The 19,547-nt window shown below is 42.8% G+C and overlaps 1 protein-coding gene across 1 annotated transcript in view; it reads left to right on the forward strand.

Annotated features, from left to right (window-relative positions):
- The window catches only part of DLG2 (discs large MAGUK scaffold protein 2), a 2,099,601-nt gene that overhangs the window by 2,013,732 nt on the left and 66,322 nt on the right, over positions 1 to 19,547 (forward strand). Inside the window, 1 exon segment of the mRNA XM_019643522.1 lies at positions 12,129 to 12,305. Coding sequence (XP_019499067.1) covers positions 12,129 to 12,305 — 177 coding nt within the window.

Below are 19,547 nucleotides of genomic sequence, written 5' to 3' on the forward strand. Positions count from 1 at the left end.
AAATTTGAAAACAGCCCCCTGCGGATAGTCCTTCCTGCCACAATTGATCTCAATCTGTCCCAGGCAATGAGCCTCTTCCTTGCCAAGCAGTCTACCTTGATTAACTTCACAAGTTAGTTCCCTTAGGTTGCTCACCCATCTGTAAAACAGGAAGTCCTGCTTCCCACTACTCCAAATTACCACTCTGGAGGGCATTTCTTCAAAGTCCAATACCTGCCTTCCTTTGGCAAATTTGATGGGAATCAAGCATTCATCTTACCGAAGTATTCCACTGCCATTTGCTGCAATGCCTAAAACTCAATGATGAAATACCTACGAGCAGCCTAAGCCTGTTTTCTGGTTTTGTTTATCATAACCTTTGTCTCAAGACAAAGAAGCACACTAACCAATGTGTAGCCATGATGCAGAGCCTAGAGGAGTACTGTTTCCGTGAAGCTTCCAGCAACTCTCCCTGCTAAAATCAGAGGTCATGGAAAGCTCTTAATGACAGATGAAATTGCAGCTTTCCAAGTTATCACCCAGAGCTTGGGTTCCAAACACATTCCTTTGCTCTGTGGCTTAACCCCTGGAACTATCGTGAGAAGCTTGGGATCCCGCAGAGCACAATATTGGGCCAATCCAATAGAAGTGGGTGGCTGCCGGAGACGGTTCCACTCATCATTCAGAAAGGGCTGCCCTTGGTTTCCTCTACAGGTTGTACTGCTTCTACTGTTGCATTTTACAGATGAGGTACCACAAGAGATCCAAAGAGATGAAGTAATGTTCCCAAGGTCACACAGCTTGGGTTCTGAATTCAGTTCAGTTCAATTTAGCCTCACGTTGTGAGTGCCTCCTTCTCTGTGCTCAGTGCGAAATGAATGAGACTTTCTCTCAACTAAAAGGTAGCCTGCTAGGTGCAAGGTTATGACCATGTGCAAGGTAGCAACCTGGACCGGAGAAGGGGGGAATGGCTAGCCCTGCAGAGAGGCTCAGGGAGGGTTCCCAGAGAAAGTCATGAGTTTCAAAGATTGGATTGAAAATTGCAGAGTGATTTTATGCTGATTTCTTTATATTCAGCCAGTACTTTGACTTTTTAAACAATGTTAAAAGAAACATTCTTGGCTGAAAGATTCCATCTGCATTGTGCGAGTCACGGTAGAGTGTCTGACAGAGAGAAAAGGAGGATGTTCCATGGCCCAGCTTGTATGCAGGCTTCCAAGGCGAGGTAGAAAGGGGGAGAGGCTGAGGGGAGAAAGCTGAGTCCTCGGACGTCAGATTACTATTATTACAGAGGAGGTTCCCATTAGAAGAATGCGTGAAGGACACACCTGCTCAGTGGGTGGAGTGGGCAGGCGTGCTACCACCTCTCAGCTATCAACTCCTTTCTGAGCACCTAATGGGGGTTTCTGCTCTGCCGTCTCATAGCACCACATGCTAATTCCTAGGACAGCATGTATTGCATTCAATTTAAACTATATTTAGGGCCTTTGCCCTGGATGTTCCTCCTTCCTAGAATGGTTTCCTCAGAGCCTGCATGCCCAACTCCCTCACCTCTGTTAAGCCTGGCTTCAGATGTCTCTTTCTCAGTGAGTCCAACTTTATCCACTGCATTAAAAAATGCAAACTTGACCACCACCACTCTAGCCCACCTCACAGTCCTGACCCCTTTTTTCCCTGCTCTATTTTCAACTTTTTCCATAGCAATTATCAACTCCTAACTTATCATACTATGTACTTCTTTGTTATGTTTATTATTTTTTACCTGTTTCCTCTGACTAGAATATAAGATCCATGAAGGCAAGGATGTTTGTCTGTTTTCATTCATTGATAGGCCCCAACTCCTGGAATCATCATTGGTGCATACTCCATAACTCTTCGCTGAATAAATAAATGAATAAGTGAGTAGCTGAATGACTACATCCCTTACCTATATTCTCAATCAAACATTTAACTCCATGAGGACAGGAAGCAAGCCTCTTGTTCACTGCTGAGTTCTCAGCAAATAACACAGTGATCGGCACACAATAAGCACTCTATAAATAATATTGCATTTAATGTTTAAATGACAATTGTCTCATATCCATATGTGGAAGTTAAATTACATCCTAAACGCCATGCTTTTTGCCTGGGTGAGTGAGGAACCATTTTCTGTCCTCTCTCTCTGCGCTCATTCAACAGGTGATGATGGGAGCCTTTGTCTCATACATGTGAGATTTTGATGTGAAGTTTGCCTTAACTCCAGATTTTTTCTCGCCTCAATACAGGCCTGTAGTTCCCACCCAGTTTTCTGAAAACTCATAGACAAAAAAACAAACAAACAAAAACCTGAGCTTAGTATTGAAGGAGCTGAAGGGATTGCCCAACAGTCTGGCTTTGTGGTATGTGAGTTTCCTCACCAGCCCTGATACACCACAACTAAGGATTTGGGGTAGTTGTATCAAATGTTCTTTGATGTCTTTCTCATTTTTCGCATGCTCATGAAAGAAATGAACTTCCTCGAACAGCTCTTCTAAGCCAGGCACCATTGCCAGCTGATATCACTTGTCAGTCAGTAAATACTTAAAAGGAAGTGTTATTGGAAAACAGGAGTGGGCTTGCTTTGTTTATGCTTCACTGAGCAATGCTAGAAAAAAAAGGATGGAATTTACAGGGAAAAAAATCTAGATTTGACTCAGTTTATAAATACTGAGTACCTACTGGGTTCTAAAAGCTCTCATGGATGCAATTCTCATAAGGACTCTGTTGGACAGAGGTTCTCGCCCCTTATTCTGCATCTGCAGAGACCCAGGTACAGGGATGAAAAATCACACAGCTGTTTCAAGGCCAGAGCCACTATTTATTTGAACCCAGGACTATCTGATGTCCACGTCTCGTGATCTTTACATGCATCTTCTGTATATAAATTTAAAGGCTTAAATTATAATTGTGTACCAGCAACAATGAAATTCCATTATCATTATGATTCTCCTCTGCCAGCTTACTACTTTGTAGCAGTAAGACCCTAAGAATTAATACCAAAGCTTGATCTACATTTTTAGCTCAATTCAGAAATAAAAGGCTGCTGTCAAGCCTGTGTCAGCCTTTCTGAAACATCTTGATTAATATATCTTGATTTCCTGATCAACAAAGCTTGAACATAAGAGCTTTTGTAACTGTTGTAAATCCTGGGCTGTTCATTTCAGCCATGTTCCTCTTTCCCGTATTTCATTTTCTGAGTTTCCAGCTGATGGCATTCAAAGGGGAAGACAGTGAGTTTAAGATGATTGATCTTTCCAGCCCCACCCTGAAACCTGAAGCGCTATTTGCTGTAGTCTGTCAAGCCCTGTCCAAGCAGGTGCAGATGTGCCTCTGCTCCCCTCAGATAGGGGGGGTCTGTCGGGGGGGGGTCTGTCAGTTGGCACTGCAGTGTAAACCAACCTGACAGATTGCTCAGATGCCCTGAGAGAGAAGGCAGGCTGGAGTGGGCCCCGTCCCTGGAGACTCTGTTGATGAGTTGCCTGAAATGCTCAACATACAGTCAGGCCTCCAGACACACGAAGTCAGCTCACGCGGTGTCCCTCAGGGAATTGGGAGCACTGAACACACAGCAGAGACAGAGAGAGGGAGTCGTTGGCACTGGAAGTGATGCTTCTTCCCCAATTATAATCAAAATGCCGCAGCTGCAAAAAGGCCCAGGCCATGAGGATCACTGGCTGGTGCCCAATCAGTTCTACCTTCAGCCATGACAGTGACTGCATGATTCCTTGTGTACAATAGGTATTGACATTTTTCCAACCCTCCCAACATAGAAAGGAAACAGTCCAGAATGATGAGAAGAGTATCTTTAAAGAGCATAAACTTGCCTGTTAAGGTTATAAATGATGAAATGACACATAACCCATGTGCTAGCACAGCCCATGGCACATAGTGCAAATACCCTTCTATAAAATGGGAACAATGAGTGTGTGATAAGGGTTATCTTTAGAATCATAGATAATAAATACCCAGAGCAGTCACTGTCATGTTGTAAGGCCTACTGTGTGCTCAGTCATCACTCAATAAACAATGCCATGTTGGTCAATGGCCTCTTAGCAAGGATTGACAGAGGCTAATGTATTCCCACCCACTAAGACTGGTGTGCTGGTGGCTTTAGCCATCCTTTCCATGGGGGACAATTCATTATTGAAATAAATGGAGAAGTGGTCAGGTTAGAACTGAGTCCGGACATGATGACTTGTCCACAGGGGTGTGGATGTTACTGTCCCTCGAGGAGATGAGAGACGTAATCAGTACAGAGTCGTGCTTTCCTCTACCCAAGGGTAATGTGTTCTGACTTGGAAGATGGGAACGTTGCACATATGTTCATCATGTCCTCAGAAAGACAGGGAAGCTGTGCTGGACGCCACTCAGGCCTTTGTTACCCATTGTTTCCACTGCCCAGGCCTTTACAGGAAAGACAATAAACTGTTGAGTCCCAGGGATTGCCCTATGACACATATAGGTGACAGATTGGATAACAGCAAATAACCTGTATTGGACATCTGCTATGTGGTAGCCTGTGGGGGTAGGAGGGATATGAACCATCGCTGTCTCTCACGCTTAAACAAACTAGAATTTGCAAATGTTAAAAATCACAATACAGGGGCCAGCTGAGTGGCTTAGTTGGTTAAGAGTTAGCTTAAAAGTGCAAGCTCTGAGTAACAGGGCTGCCGGTTCGATTCCCACATGGGCCAGTAATGCTGCATCCAAGCTGAGCTGCCGCTGAGCTGCCAACAAGTGGCAGCATGGCTCAGCTGGTGAGAGCACATGCTCCTAACAACAAGATTGCCTGTTCGATGGTGGTTACACATGCCCGCAACTAAGACTGAACTCGGCACCTTGAGCTGAGCTGCCGCCCGGATGGCTCAGTGCATAGAGCAGGTGCTCTTAACAACAAGGCTGCTGGTTTGACTCCCACATGGGATGGTGGCTACGCCCACCTGCAACTAAGACTCTAACACAGCACCTTGAGCTTATAGGCCATGAGCTGCCGACGAATCTCCACAACGAAGATTGAGGAACAACAACTTGGCTGGTCCTGCCCCACAATTTTTCAGCACTGTTCCCCTACCCTAACTCCCCAATTTAAAAAAATAATAATTTTTTAAAAATCACAGCACAGGGTGATATAAGACTGTATGAGAGAGGCAGTTAACTCCCAGTGAGGGCGTGAGGAGGGGAGAAGGAGCGGTGTTGGGATTGATGAAGGAGGTGACACAGAGTTATTTTTCACAATGCAAACACAATACAATGAGAGACATGTCAATATCAGCCACATGGAAAGTCACCTTGTTCTCCAAAATGTCTTGTGGAACAAGGGCATGGGATATGATAGCTAAAACACTGCTTAGAGATTTTTTTTTTTTTTTGCCTGTTGATTATATCAAAGCTGAAGCACAAAGAAGTTAAGTCACTTACTCAAGAACACACAGCAAGGTTAGTTGACCCAAGACTGGAACCCTGCTCTCCTAACTACATCCAAGTTTCTTCCTACTTCCAGGTTGCCTTCTCTGCTTTTGAAACCCTTATTTGCCAAACTCATAAGTGGGTGAATGAATGCTTTTAAGAAAATAGTTGGAAATTAATCATTTATAAAATAAGAGCAGCTAAAGTTCAGATCACTCTGCTCCTAGTCCATCATCCTTTCCCACATCCTCCCGGTGGGAAAATGTTTTGAGAAAGTTTACTATATATGTATTTTTATATCATATTTAAAAGACACCATATTACATTCCCCTTCTAATACTTGTCGAAAAAAGCATTCGCTCATCTCTAGAGTATGGAAGGGGTGAAGTAGAGGAACTATTGGCTGGCAGTGATTGTGCTAAATGTTTTTCCTGTGCCATTTCATTGAATCTCTGTACATATGCTGAGATTTAAGAATGGTTAAGCCCATTATATAGATAAACTAAGACTCAGGTTAGTCCACTGATTTTTCTCAACAACACTCAGCTAGGAAGAGGTGGACTCACTTGAATGTGTTTGTTTATTCCAACCTCTGCATTTTGCACTGTCCTCAGCCACTTACATTCACAGTGGAACACACCCAGCCAAGCCAGGCACAATTGGATGGAGTGGAGAGCAGATGTTATCTAGCTGCTTTTGTTCTTTCTCCTGATGCATGGAAAAATGAGAGCGAGGTCTCCTCTCATCAAGCAGAGGCCTTGATTTCAAGAGACTAAGGAAACTGAGTTGAAGCACTCTGCTTCTTGGACCTTAAAGTTGTCTATGGAAGCAGCAGCTTCTCCGGCCCAACCAAGTTCATAGCACAGGGTGGGGAGTAAATTGCTGGCTCATTTGTTCCTTTATAAATGCATTTGCAAAGGCTCTGTGCAGAGGCTGGACCTGGGAGCTCCTGACCTTCAGCGGCTTCTGATCCAGCAGAAGAGCCGGTATAGCAGGAAGTTCCCAGGCCTCGCAGAAGCAGATAGCATTTGAGTTGAGTACTGCTGTGCCATTTGATAGCTGGTGTGACTCTGGACACGTTGCTTGAATGATCTAAGTCTGTATTCTCTCATCTGCAATACGGGACTAATCTATGCATTGCAGGGCAGTTGTGAGAACTAAATATGCACTTAGTAAACTACTCATGCCTCTCCCTTGAATTCTAGTCCATGGTGTCATTCATCATAAGTGTGATCATCAAGTCATGAAATCCTTGGTCATGAGGTCTAAGTACAACATTCCTAATCAGGAAATCCAAGCTGGGCTTTTGATGCACACACATCTATCTATATTTGAATCCTGGCTCTGCCACTTACTGGCTTTTTCATTTCAGCTCTTCGAGTCTCATTTCCTTCATGAGATCCAAAATGCATACATGGCAGGATTGTTATCAGAAATAATAGCAAAGTAAAATTCATTTTGTGTTGTTGTTGGGCACTTTATATGCATCATCCCATTGTTGTATGTTCATAACAGCCTTTTAAGTTAATGTCATCATTATCTGCATTTCATAGATGAGCGAGTGGTCATCTGTGGTTAAGAGGTCATCGAAGAGGTTAAGTAACATACCTGGAACTCACAACTAGGAATGGTGGTGGAGTTGGGACTTAAACCCAGGTCTCTTCTCTCTCCAAAGCTTGGCGTATAACCCGTATACACTCTTCCTACTCAGTAAATTGAGTGAGACAATGACTATAGGGTCTTAACCACATTGTGGGCACTTAATAAGCACAATTTTGGTCAGGTGCCCGAGCATCTCACAGCCTTTTTGCCCAGCCATGAGGATGAGCTGCTCCACTCTGCCCTTACCAGACTTCCCCAGCTGGCATGGAGCCACCACACATTGAAATGCAGGAGGGGCAGGGGGAGTGGGAGCACCATTATTCATGTCTAATTCTGCTTGGCTAATGGACTTGTTAAAGGCACCCTGGGTGGAAAGTGTGAATCTTAATGGCATTTTATAAAAGTTGCTGTGATGAATTAACACATAAATGAATTAAAAACAGTTTATCACTTTTTAAGTTAGGTGATGAGGTACTGTAGCATTTTTCCCAGGTGTGAGGATCCATTAATATCCAAAGGAGTCAGAAGCTGCTGAAATGTGTCAGCTGCTTGTTTTGGGGGACCTGAGAAGGGTGAATCAGTGTAATCCTAGAGGGGAAGATCGTCCAAGATCAATAGCACTCATAGAAAGAATGTGTCACTGAGTCCCTTCCACAAAGACACCAATTGCTAAAGGCAGAAGTGGGAAACCTCCCATCAGAGATTATTAGGACCCAAATGGAGTACAGGCTAATGAATATCTGACTTGGTGGGGACCTCTGGGAACAGTCTCTGCTCCCCAGTTTCTTATGAGGTGTGATAAAAAACTATGGTGATTGTTTAAATTAAAAGAATTTATTACAGTAAAAAAATACATTGCCATTATTCCCCCTCAAAATACTCCCCCTCACTTTGAACACACTTATCTCATCATTCTTGCCACTTTCTGAAGCAGTTCTGGAAGTCCTCTTTCATGAGTGTCTTTAGTTGTGCTGTCATGGCTGCCTCGATGTCCTGAATTGATTCAAAACATTTACCTTTCATGGTCATTTTGACTTTGGGGAAGAGCTAGAAGTTGCACAGCACCAGATCCGGCGAGTAAGGTGGGTGAGGACACACCGTAATGTTTTTATTGGACAGAAATTGCCATGTACCAGAAGCGATGTGTGACACGGAGCATTGTCATGATGGAAACCATTTGCCCATTTCTCAGGCCGTTTTCCACACACATCGTTTCTTAAACACTTGTAAAGACACTCACAAAAGAGAACTTCCAGACTGCTTCAGAAAGTGGCAAGAACGATGAGATAAGTGTGTTCAAAGCAAGGGGGAGTATTTTGAGGGGGATTAATGGCAATGTGTATTTTACTGTAATTTTTTTCTATAAATTTAAACATTCACCATATTTTTTTTATCACGCCTCATATACATGGGGATGCCGAGGCTTGAGAGAAGTGGGGCTTTTGAAGATCATCTGAAACATTTCCACAGACGTGTATTGAGGATCTACTTAGTGCCCAGTGCTGTAGTGGGTCCTGAGGATACAGAGGTGTTTTAAATGCCTGTATACAGTCCAGAGGGCAGCTATACTAAGTGACACATTTGGGACCCACCTGCCCTGATTCAAAGCCCAGTACATTTTTCAGAATAACACTTATAATAGTAATAATAGCTAACATTTATTGAGCACTTGCTAGTGCCAGGCTGGTGTTGCAGTATTTGATATATTTTATGTAATCTTCACCACAACTCTTTGAAGTAGCTGCTGTTAATTATTATGCTAATTTTACGGTTAAGAAAACTTGAAGCCCAGAGAGGTTAACTCACTGGTTCAAGATCACACAGTTAAAAAGCTGCATACCCAGAGACTGCCATCTTGGCTACCACCTGCCAGCTTTCCTGATGGCTTTTCTACCCCCATTCCCCACACTCTGCATCCAGAAGAAGCCTGGAGCCAAACCAGAGGTTTAAGTATTTTTAGGATAAGAAATGCTGGGATAAGAACTAAAAGGTAAAGGAACTTTGCAGGGAAAAGGTGATCAGCGCTGAAGGCAGGATTACAAGTTACTGGTGCTGCTAAGCTGTGAGCACGGCCAGAGGGCAACAGGCTGGGAAATTGAGCCTGATAATAAAATGGCCAAGAATGTGGATTTTGAAGTCAGGCAGGCCTTATTCTAGATTCAGTCTCATACACTCGCTCATGTGTACATGTGACCTGGGGCAGGTCCCTTAGCTTCCTGAGTCTCCTTCCCTCATCTTTAAAACAGGAATATGAATTTTTACCTTTAAGGTTATTATGATGTTAAATAAGGCGATGAATACAAAGTGCCAGGCCCCGTAAATGAGCACACGGAAGGGTTGCCGGCACAGTTATCATCCGTGCCACCTTGTTACCACCTCCCAGATTGAGGGGGGACAAGGTAAAGAGCATTGAGCTCTAGGACTCAGGATCAGGAGACCCAAACCCCAGCTCCAGCTTGCTGCCACTAAGCCATGTATCCTGGGGTTAGTCAGTGGGCCTCACTGGGCACGTCCCACATCTATCAAAAGGGGATAGCACTATGTCCATCATATCTTCTTTGTAGGCATGAACTGAGTCACAAATGTGGTACTGTATAAGAATATGCTTTGCAATCTAGAGAGTGAGTGTTGGGGGGGTCCCCAAGACAACTCCCGGGGTCAATGATTCACCCTACGGGGCCTCACAGAACTCATCATACTCATCATACTCTTGACTGATACATATCATCATACTCATGACTGATTTGTTGCAGCAAAAGAATTCAAAGCAGAATCAGCAGTAAAGAAGCATGGGACAATGTCCAGAGGAAACTAAGTGCAAACTTCCAAGATTCCTCTCCCAGCAGAGTCATGCCGGAAATGCCTAATTTCCCCCCAGCAACAAATTGTGACAACAGCTGTAAAATATTGTGACCCAGAGGAACTCATGGGAGATTCAGGATCTAGGGTTTTTATTGCGGGCTGGTCAAGTAGGCACCCTCTGCTGGCACATTCCCAGACTCCCAGAAGAAAAGCAAGCGTGCATGATATTGTCAGTACAAACAGTTCAGGCACCGTGAGCCATTCTTCATAGGAAATGGTGAGAACCTTCCCAACATCTAAGTTCCAGGATGTCAGCTAAGGGCCACCCTTGCAAGCAGACCCTTTAAAGGATGGCAGCCTCAGGACTGCTCTGTTAACTACTGTGTACACAGAACAGAATTGGTAGAAATACTTTTATGAGTATACACTCAAAAGGGAAAGGGAAGATAATAACAACAGCTTCGACTTACTGATTGTCATTGTGTGCCAGGCACTGCTGCTGTGCATGCTTTACATGCATTGCCTTAGGTAACACTCCATCCATGCCACAGTTCCTTCATGGAGGTACTGTTACATCGTTGTTGTCATCCTCACTTAAGTAGCTTGCCTGGTGACCAGCTACATGAGTTAGTAAGAAGCCGTAGGCAGGATGTGTCCCTAACAGTGCGGCCCCTGAGTCTGTCTTCTTCACCACGATACTACAGTCCACTACACGACACCTACCAGGGGCTGGGTGCTTTGTATGTAGTGTTTTATTAATGCACACAGCAGCAGCATGTGAATATACTTAGTGGACTAATCTTGCATTAAAAACCTTTGACTAAGGAATGTTAGGTAATTTGCGCAGCTGTCACAGCACCCAGCAGATGTGGCAGCATCACAGCATCAGCAGTGGGGTCTCTGCCCTTTCTCAGCCCACCCACCCCCACACCCCCGTTTCCTGGCTGGTGCTTGGCTGAAGCCTTTGGGAGGGAACATGCTGACCGTCAAGGTGTAAATGAGTCATCCTGGGAGCTGGTACCGAGAAGCTCCTCCCATATTCTATCACTTGGGAAGAGTTAATGAAAAAAAGGGTTGTGTTGCAAAATAATTCAACTTCTTCTGCAGTATTTGAGAGCGCTAGATGCTGTCTTCAGCTCTTTTCGGTTGCCATGACAGCAGATGTGACATTTCTTTCATGAGGAAAAAAAAAAAGAAAAGGAAAGAAAAGAACTACGCTTAGTCCTCAGTGATATTAGAAAAATCGGTTTCCCAGATCTAGCTGGTTTTTCTTGCATAGTGATTGATTACACTCTAGGGGAATCCTTAGAATGGAATCAAAGAGGAATAAAAAGGGAGGTGGCAAAATCTGCCTCTTTAGAGACACTGTGTGTGGTGGTGATTCATGAGAACAGGGGATCCAGGAGGAAGTGGGCAACACAGGACTTGAGACAAATTGTCAGCTTCTTAAGGCAACAAACAGCTGGTTACTAAGGTCTTGGTTGTCACTAAATTCTGCTTCAAACTCCCTGACCCCACTAATCATGTATGTTACAGTGCGTTGGGCTTTGCAAAGGCTCAGCAAATGCTCTCTAATGGGGAAAATGTGATACATAAAGCAAGAATTACAATTCAGAGTGATAAATGCCATGAGGAGGTAGGCAAAAAGATTTGTCCACATAATTTTGATCTATATAGACATACACACACATAAACATAGGTGTATATATTTTCATGATTGCATTTTGAGCATTTATTCATGTCATTATATCAACCTCAGCAGCCATCCAATTTCGGTGATGGCCCAATATTCCAGTAAGTAGAAGGATCACAGGCCCCTGTGAGTGAACATTTAAATCATCGCCATTTTCCTCTGTTATTAAAGAAAGAGTTCTACAGACTGATATGTCTGAGAGGATTTGTACATAACATAAATGCTTCATTCAGAAAGATGCCTATGCTTCTTTTCATTAATTCCTTTTTTTTTTTTTGAAGTGATTTAAAATTTTTGATTGTAGCGGGAGGGGAAAAAAAAATCTGTCAGGTACTAAACTGCCTTTACCATCTCCTATTATCACCTTGTCACAAATGATGGTCTCCAAGAAAAGTACCAGTTTTAGGGGTCTAGACGCTCCCCCTGCAACTTCCAAGGACAAGCAAAAACTAACCTCAATTGGTGACCAAAGCAGTGTAAATGTGGACTGAGATTTGTGTTTTAGTCCTGGGAGTTGGTATCAAATGGATGATGGGCTCTCAGGGCAAAAGTGAATCATCAAAACCATGAATCCTAAATTTGTGCTGCCGGAGGTTCCTAACAACGTCCCCTCTGTCATTTCCTCCAGAGCCATGTTTGACTATGACAAGAGCAAGGACAGTGGGCTGCCAAGTCAAGGACTTAGTTTTAAATACGGAGACATTCTCCATGTTATCAACGCCTCTGATGATGAGTGGTGGCAAGCCAGGAGAGTCACCCTGGAGGGAGACAGTGAGGAGATGGGGGTCATCCCCAGCAAACGGAGGTAAGAATGCTTTTTCCATTTCAGAGCATTTGCTTTTTAGTTCTCCAGAGAGTGGTGGTGAGGGAGGATGAAGATGTGACAAACTGTTCACAAAATGCCTATTTGAGTGGGCTAGTCCGTCTGCAAGGACATTGTCAGCGGTGGCAGGCAATACAAATGAAATATCCTCACTCTCTTCATAGTAGAGTTTCACCAAAACTGGTGTCTGTGATAAGACGTAAAGGAAGAGGATCTGCTTACACTGCCCTCCTAAAACTTTTACTGGCATTCCATGTTCAAGATTATGCTTATCAGCTTGTGTGCTGACTTACACACTCAGAGGGCTTACTCCAGATGTTCAAAATGTATCAGATAATTTTTTAGAAAAGCCAGGTAAAAACCAAGTAAAGAATTTTATAGAAAGGTGGCGTAAAAGCCAAATAAAGACTATGTACTAAGGCTAAGGGCCTAGCTATATCTGTTCCTTCCAAATACTAATGAAAAACAACTAAAACTTCCATTTCAAGTTCAAATGCCTGGGATACGAGCTGTTAAACATCTGGTGAGATTGAAAGCCTGGGTTCACAACTATTTTTCTCTCTTTTAGTTACTCCTGTACCTGGCCCCAAAATTCCCCACGTCTACTCAGATGCTTAGTTCTCTATGTTTCCTAAGGTTGGAGTATTACACTTTTTCGCATCTAAGCATTTCTTCAACTGAGCTTTTGAAAGACAGGAATACACTTCAGAACAGTCAAGTCTTTCATCAGTCCTAGCAGCTTCTGTTTGTCACCACCAGAAAGGAACTTTCCTTCCCACCAGTGTCCTTTTGGCAGTAAGATATTGTCTAAGAAATGAATTATCTGCACCCCGGAAAAGAGATGTGGTATGAAATCGAAGTCAGAAATCATGCTTACTCAAAGCAGTCACCAAGGTTTTACGAGCTGCAGGTTTCTCCAAGGGCTCCCCTCACATCCAAACACCCCAAATACCTTTGTAAAAAATCCTCAGGGAAGCTGAGTATTCACGTGCTGCCACACACAAAGTGACCCAGTGACTGAGTACAAACCAGATGGAAAGATATAAATTACACCCAAGAATAACTGTAGAGCATTTGCACCCCAGAGAAGGCTGATCTCCCATCTTTCTCTGCCTGTGGCCACACAGCCTGGGTGGAATATCAGGGGGAGGGCAGCAGGCCAATTGAATGTCCCATAGCTGCTCCATCACCATCAGTGGGGAAGAGTCACAGAGAAGCAAGGAAAACTCCAGGAAACCCCCCACCTCCCATGCCCATGCCTACGACCCTCACTCCAGCACACACTTCTCTGGGTCTCTTTAAACCTCTGGGCTCCTGGATAATTGCCTGACATTGCTTTGAGAGGACAGTCTGAATTTCTTTCATGGCTTGTAGTATTTTCTGAAAGATGATGTATTCAGAGCAGTTTCTCTCAGTTCTTGTTTATATTCTGTGGTTCTCCATTTCCATTTACTTCAAAAATAATGGCAAGGCATCATGCATCTTGGTTTGCTTTGATTTAATTAATCAGAGCTGTCTGAGGGACGGCTCTGTAGAAAAAGGAGCCATCTTGTTGAATATGGCCCCAAGGGCGGAGGAAGGAAAGCTATGTGGGAATAGATTCAGCTTATTTTCAAGAAATTCTCTCGCTAGTCAGAGCTGCCTAGAGATGGTATGGATTCCCTGGGAAGATAGTGACTGGAACCATGGTTTCACACCAAGGCAACATTATATTGTAAAAACGTAGATATGCCCATCCTCTCCCCACCGCCACCTCTTCCCATACTAAGATTCTAATTCAAGCCATCTGAAGTGGGTCCTGGAAATCTGTATTTTTTTGTTAAGTCCCTCCAGGTAATTCTGATAATGGAAGATCCAGTATAAGTTATAAGAGGGATTCAAGCTTTGGATGGGAGAGTTGAACTATGTCATTTTTCAGGCTCTTTCCAATCCTGAGGTTCTGTGGTTCTAACCAATTTTGTCACTAGCCCTTCATTTGTTCAATTACACACCATTTGCCACTTCAAAGAACGTTTTCAGTGCTGGTCCTCTTCAGGTAATTTTCCACCTGCTGGTGGTCGTTCTTAGGTTGGCTGTCTCTCCCATTTGGGATGAAAACCATTTTAACAACCATGCTACTGCTGAAAAAAAAGTTTGTCTAGTGAGTCTAATATTGATATTTATTTGTATTGCACCTCATGAAGGTATAGTAGCTCTCACCTCCATGTGTGTGTGTATGCGTGCGTGTGTGTGTGTGTGTTTATGGCTGTAAATGCATTTCTCTCAAACTGTCTCCTTAGGATTTTAGTTCTTACCAAAAATGTAATAATTATCATTTTGTATGTTTATACAATCATACATTTCATTGTAGAAAAGTGAAAAAATTTAGAAAAGCATAAAGAAAAAGTAAAAATCACTTAAAATGATATCCCACAGAACTTTGGTGCATTTATTTTAACGCAATTTAAAATCTATCACGAGTCTGTCCTGAGTCTCCTCTCAAATAATTCACATCTAAATGAGGCATCCTCATTTCACCCTACATTCAGCATGTTAAAGCTATAGCCCAGAATAAATGGTAGCTGGTACAGATCTGATTTACGATTAGCTTGGGGTTATTTTTTCAATTCTTAATTTCTCTCTAGCCTCTTTTCTGAGTATAGTTCAGCTAGCAGAGCTGATCTGGAAAAACCTCATAATGGATCACATCAGTGTGTGACTTAAACCCTTTACAAAAATGTTTCTCTGTTATGATTTCATTTAATCATCCCAATGAAACCAAGATGAAAAGTATTGCCTTCCCCCCTCCTTTTTTGAAAATGGTGAGTAAATTATGTTGACCAGAACACTCCTACAACATGCTACACACTGTTCTAAGCCCTTTATCATTAACTTATTTAAACCTCAGTAACCCCATCACAACCCTATAAGGAAAGTGATAGTATTATTATTTCTATTTTATAAATCAGGAAGTTGAGGAATAGAGCAGTTAATTAATTTGCCTGAAATTGCCCAGCTAATAAGTGGCAGAACTGGGATTTGAATCCTGGCTGTAGGACTGATGCTCTAAGTCCATATGCAATCCTACCTTCCAATGTTACAAAAATAAGATTTGACAAAATTTAATTCAGCAGGCATTGCTTGAGCAACAGTTGTGTGCCAAGCACTGTCGTCCAGTCACAGTCTGGACTGGGGCCAACACATAACTATGGCTCTGCTATGCTGGGACTAGCAATGAGGGCTATATTGTAAAGAAAGGTACTGGCCTACTCTGCTCAGACTGCCATAACACAATACCACAGACTGGGCAGCTTAACAATAGACATTTATTTCTCACAGCTCTGGAGGCTGGGGAGCCCAAATTCAAGGCACTGGCTAACCGAGTTCCCGGTAAGGGCCCTCTTCATGTTCCGCGTATGGCCTTCTTGCTGTATCCTCACATGGCTGAAAGAGAGTTTTTCTTATGTCTCTTCTTATAAGAGCATTAATCCCATTCATAATGGCTCCACCCTCCTGACCTAGTTATCTCCCAAAGGCTCTATTTCCAAATACCATCACATTTGAGATTAGGGCTTCAAGTGATAAATTTGGGGTTGGGAGTGGGGTGGGGGGGACACAAACATTCAGTGCATAGCAGGTATTAAGGAAAGTGAAAAGGCAGCAGACAGAGGGATGAATTCTATCTGATGATGGCTCTGACTATGTATTGTGTCAGGTGCTTTCAAATGCGTGACTTCATGTAATCTTCACAATAGCCTCATAAAGAAACTGAGGGTCAGAGAAGTCAAGTCCAAGTCACTTGCTGAGGGATGCACAGCCAGCTACTGGCTGAACCCAGGTCTCTCTGAGCAAAACTGGGTGGCTTTCCACTACACCGAGAGTATACTCGGAGCCCTTGTATTATAATAGCAGAAACTGTGCTAAATAATTTTCTTGTGTTATCTCATTTAACACTCACCATAATTTTTTAAAATCTATGTTAATATTCTAATTTACCAACACAAAAGCTAAGATCCTGAGAGGTTGAATGACCTGCCCTAAGTCCCAGAGTTAGTAAGTGGCAGATGCAGACTTCAAACCCAGGCTTGTGTGATTTCAAAACCTGGGGTCTTAGCACAGAAGCTCTGTTTTCTTAGACTACATACTGGCCAAGGTAGGATTTGTTCCACAGTCTCTTAACCCAAGTGTCTATTCATTGCCCACAGTGGCAGGCCACCTGGGCTCTCAGATGACAGCTTACAGCTAGCATTGCATAAGGAGTTACACACCCAGACTTCATAGCAAGCCTATGGACAGTGACTGTGGCATTTCAAATTTCCCTGCAACAGGGCCTTGTGGAAAACAGGCAAAGGAACAGCCAGCGCCAAATGGTGTTCCCACCATCCAGAGCTCCAAGCCTTACTTCATTATGGGTTTGGCCAGACCCTGAAAATGCCAGATGGGTGAGCGGGCAGAGGGAGACAGTTGGGCTCATTAAAGCATGACCATTTGGTACTCTCTGGAGATGTTAGGTGTCAGAATTGATTGCTCAAATTTTTGCCATCCAGTTTGTATTTGCAGTATTTTGGTCAGTGACCAAGCTAGGGCAGAGAAGATTATTTCTGCTTAAACAATCTAATTAATTGCTAGCCTCTTGAGTGTGGTAGAAATGGGGCAGTCCTTCTCATGGCAATTTAGTCTTTCTACACAGGTGGTCCACCGTTTCCTTAGGTAAAGAGCTATGGACCTTAATATCTATTTCTGCCACAGGAGTCTTGCTTAGTAAAATAATTAGAAGAGGTGATGCTGAATTTACCAAGTGAAAAAGTCATGAAATGAAATGGCGAACAGCTTTTTATCGGAAACACTGGTTGTTTGAGCAAGTCACTTAAACTCTCTGAGCCTTAGTTTTCACATCCTGGTCAACAACTAATAGCCTCCTTGAGGGTTCATTAATTCATTCTTTCATTCATTCATTCGATCCACAAAGATTCTTTAAGCATTTACTATACAGTAAGTCCCCGACTTGCAAACGAGTTCCGTTCCGGGAGGACACTCGTAAGTCAGATTCATTTGTAAGTCTGACAAAGTGAGTCTTATACACCTTTGACACAAATATACAATGTAAAGCCAATGATTGAATGAGTCATGTTATAAGAATGAGCGACGTCTGCCATCTTTTCGCCTCGGCCCAATCTCTCAATTATTTTCACTTTCATTTCCATGGTTATTGCTTTGCGCTTCCTAGCAGTCCCCTCCACATCACCACTGCTTTTCCTCTTGCTTCCGGACATCCTGGGCTCTGATTGAGCACTGTACTACGGTACACTATCGCACTGTACAGTAAGCACACAGCAGCACAGCGGTGACAATGTCCTGCAGACACGTGAGCTACCTTCCGCGATTTGCTCGCATCTATGAATGTTCATAATGCGAGGTCCGTTCGTATCTGTGAAAGTTCGCAACTCGAATGTTTGTAAGTCGGGGACTTACCGTATACCCAGCTCCATCTTAAGGCTTGTATCACTGCACAAATTATAGCTAATATAGGTAATAAAGTGCTTAGCACAGCTTCTAACACTTTTGTGCATACTCAAATGATAGATATTTTCCTTTGTTTAGATTTTGAGCTTTTGGTGCTAAAAAGAACACAGGATGAAAGGAGAACTGACTCTGGGTCAAAGGAAAATAAAAAGAACACACATTATTTAGGACCCTATTCCCCAGCCCTAACTCTCATTTCCACAGTAGGCTATCCACCTGCATCTAAATGAGCTCTAGGAGAGAGAATGATGAGAGGCAGATGAGAGAGAGAGAGAGAGAGAGGGCTGCAGAGAACTCTAACAGGCAATCAACGTGGGCCTCTGTGATGGGGAAGCAAGACTATGGTGGGGTTTCAGTGAATGCAGGTAGACTGCTGAGGAGAGAAATGAGTCCAGCATTTGTGATGTAACATTGCAAATAGGCATTTCGCTAACCTGAATTTCAGTGTTAAAAGCAAATTTATTCTGAATGTTGAGGCCAGCCTGTTATGGTATGGTTTTATCTCAATGACTATATGCTTGAATTTGGTTGTGGTTTATTTAATTCAGGACATTTGGGATATAGGTATGCAAGGGAGGGGGATCAGTTATCATTTGCCACAAACTCAGCCCAGACTTCTAAAGAACTGTATTGGCCTTAAAACTGTGTATAACCCATCCCCAATCTCATGTTTTTTGAGTATTCGCATTGGATAAGGGAGGAATGGAAGGTCCTTGAATGCTGTTTCTCAAACTGAGTGAACATGGACAGACACTAAAGTTAGCTATTAGCAAATACACATTCAGGCCCTATTTCTACCACTTTCTAAATGGGCAAACTTCAGGTCTCAACTTTCCCAGACAATAAACAGGGTTGATAATACCTACATCAGTTGGTAATGGAACAAATGTGATGATGTAAATATGAAGGAATTTTTCATTCATAATTATATGTGAAAACTTCAGCCACCATTTATATCATCATCATTATTAATGAAACTTTCAACCCAAGTAGAATACAAACTTTTTCAACTTCTTTCATGAGTGAACCAAAATCCTGCCACCTATACAGTAAGGCTTTAAAAGTTGCTGTTTACTTACTCTATTGTCTGTTTGAAGATTAATAATACACCATAGCAAATATTAGGTGTGTGTGCCTGTGTTTATGTGTCTGTCTGTTTAACCATCAGACAACATTCTTTGCAACCCTTTTAAGATGTAAGGGATAGACCCCTAAAAATGGCCTGATAGGGACATTTCTTAAGAAATCTGAAAAGAATGAATTTAGGAATCTGGAGTGGGGTGTGGGGTAGGGATTACAATACTATAATAGCCAAACAATTCTTAGAACAGAATATTGAGTTGAACCTAATATTATGCATGTTTGGGGTCCATGTGAGTTCTGTGGGTTTATGCAGAATTTATTTGCACAGCCCGGTCAAATAACCATGTATTCTCTGTAAGCTGCAACATCTATCAAACTAGTGTTTTCCATAATTAGCCTGGTTAATGCCAAGAAGCCAGGATAAAGTCAGGTCTATAACAGCAGTTTCAGAAAAATCCAAAGAGATGAATATGAATTAACATTTGCCCTTATATTAAAACTGAGAAAAGCTGATGGAGCTCGAAGCAGGCATTTGCTCAGTGAGCGTCTTTCCACTTGGCAACTTAATTCCTCTAAAGTCTTCCTTGCTCTCCTCCCAACTGTTGTATGTTGGGTGCAAGTAGAAACTCTCAGTGGAAC

The sequence above is a fragment of the Hipposideros armiger genome, unplaced genomic scaffold, assembly GCF_001890085.2.
Source record: "Hipposideros armiger isolate ML-2016 unplaced genomic scaffold, ASM189008v1 scaffold_79, whole genome shotgun sequence".
Taxonomy (NCBI): domain Eukaryota; kingdom Metazoa; phylum Chordata; class Mammalia; order Chiroptera; family Hipposideridae; genus Hipposideros; species Hipposideros armiger.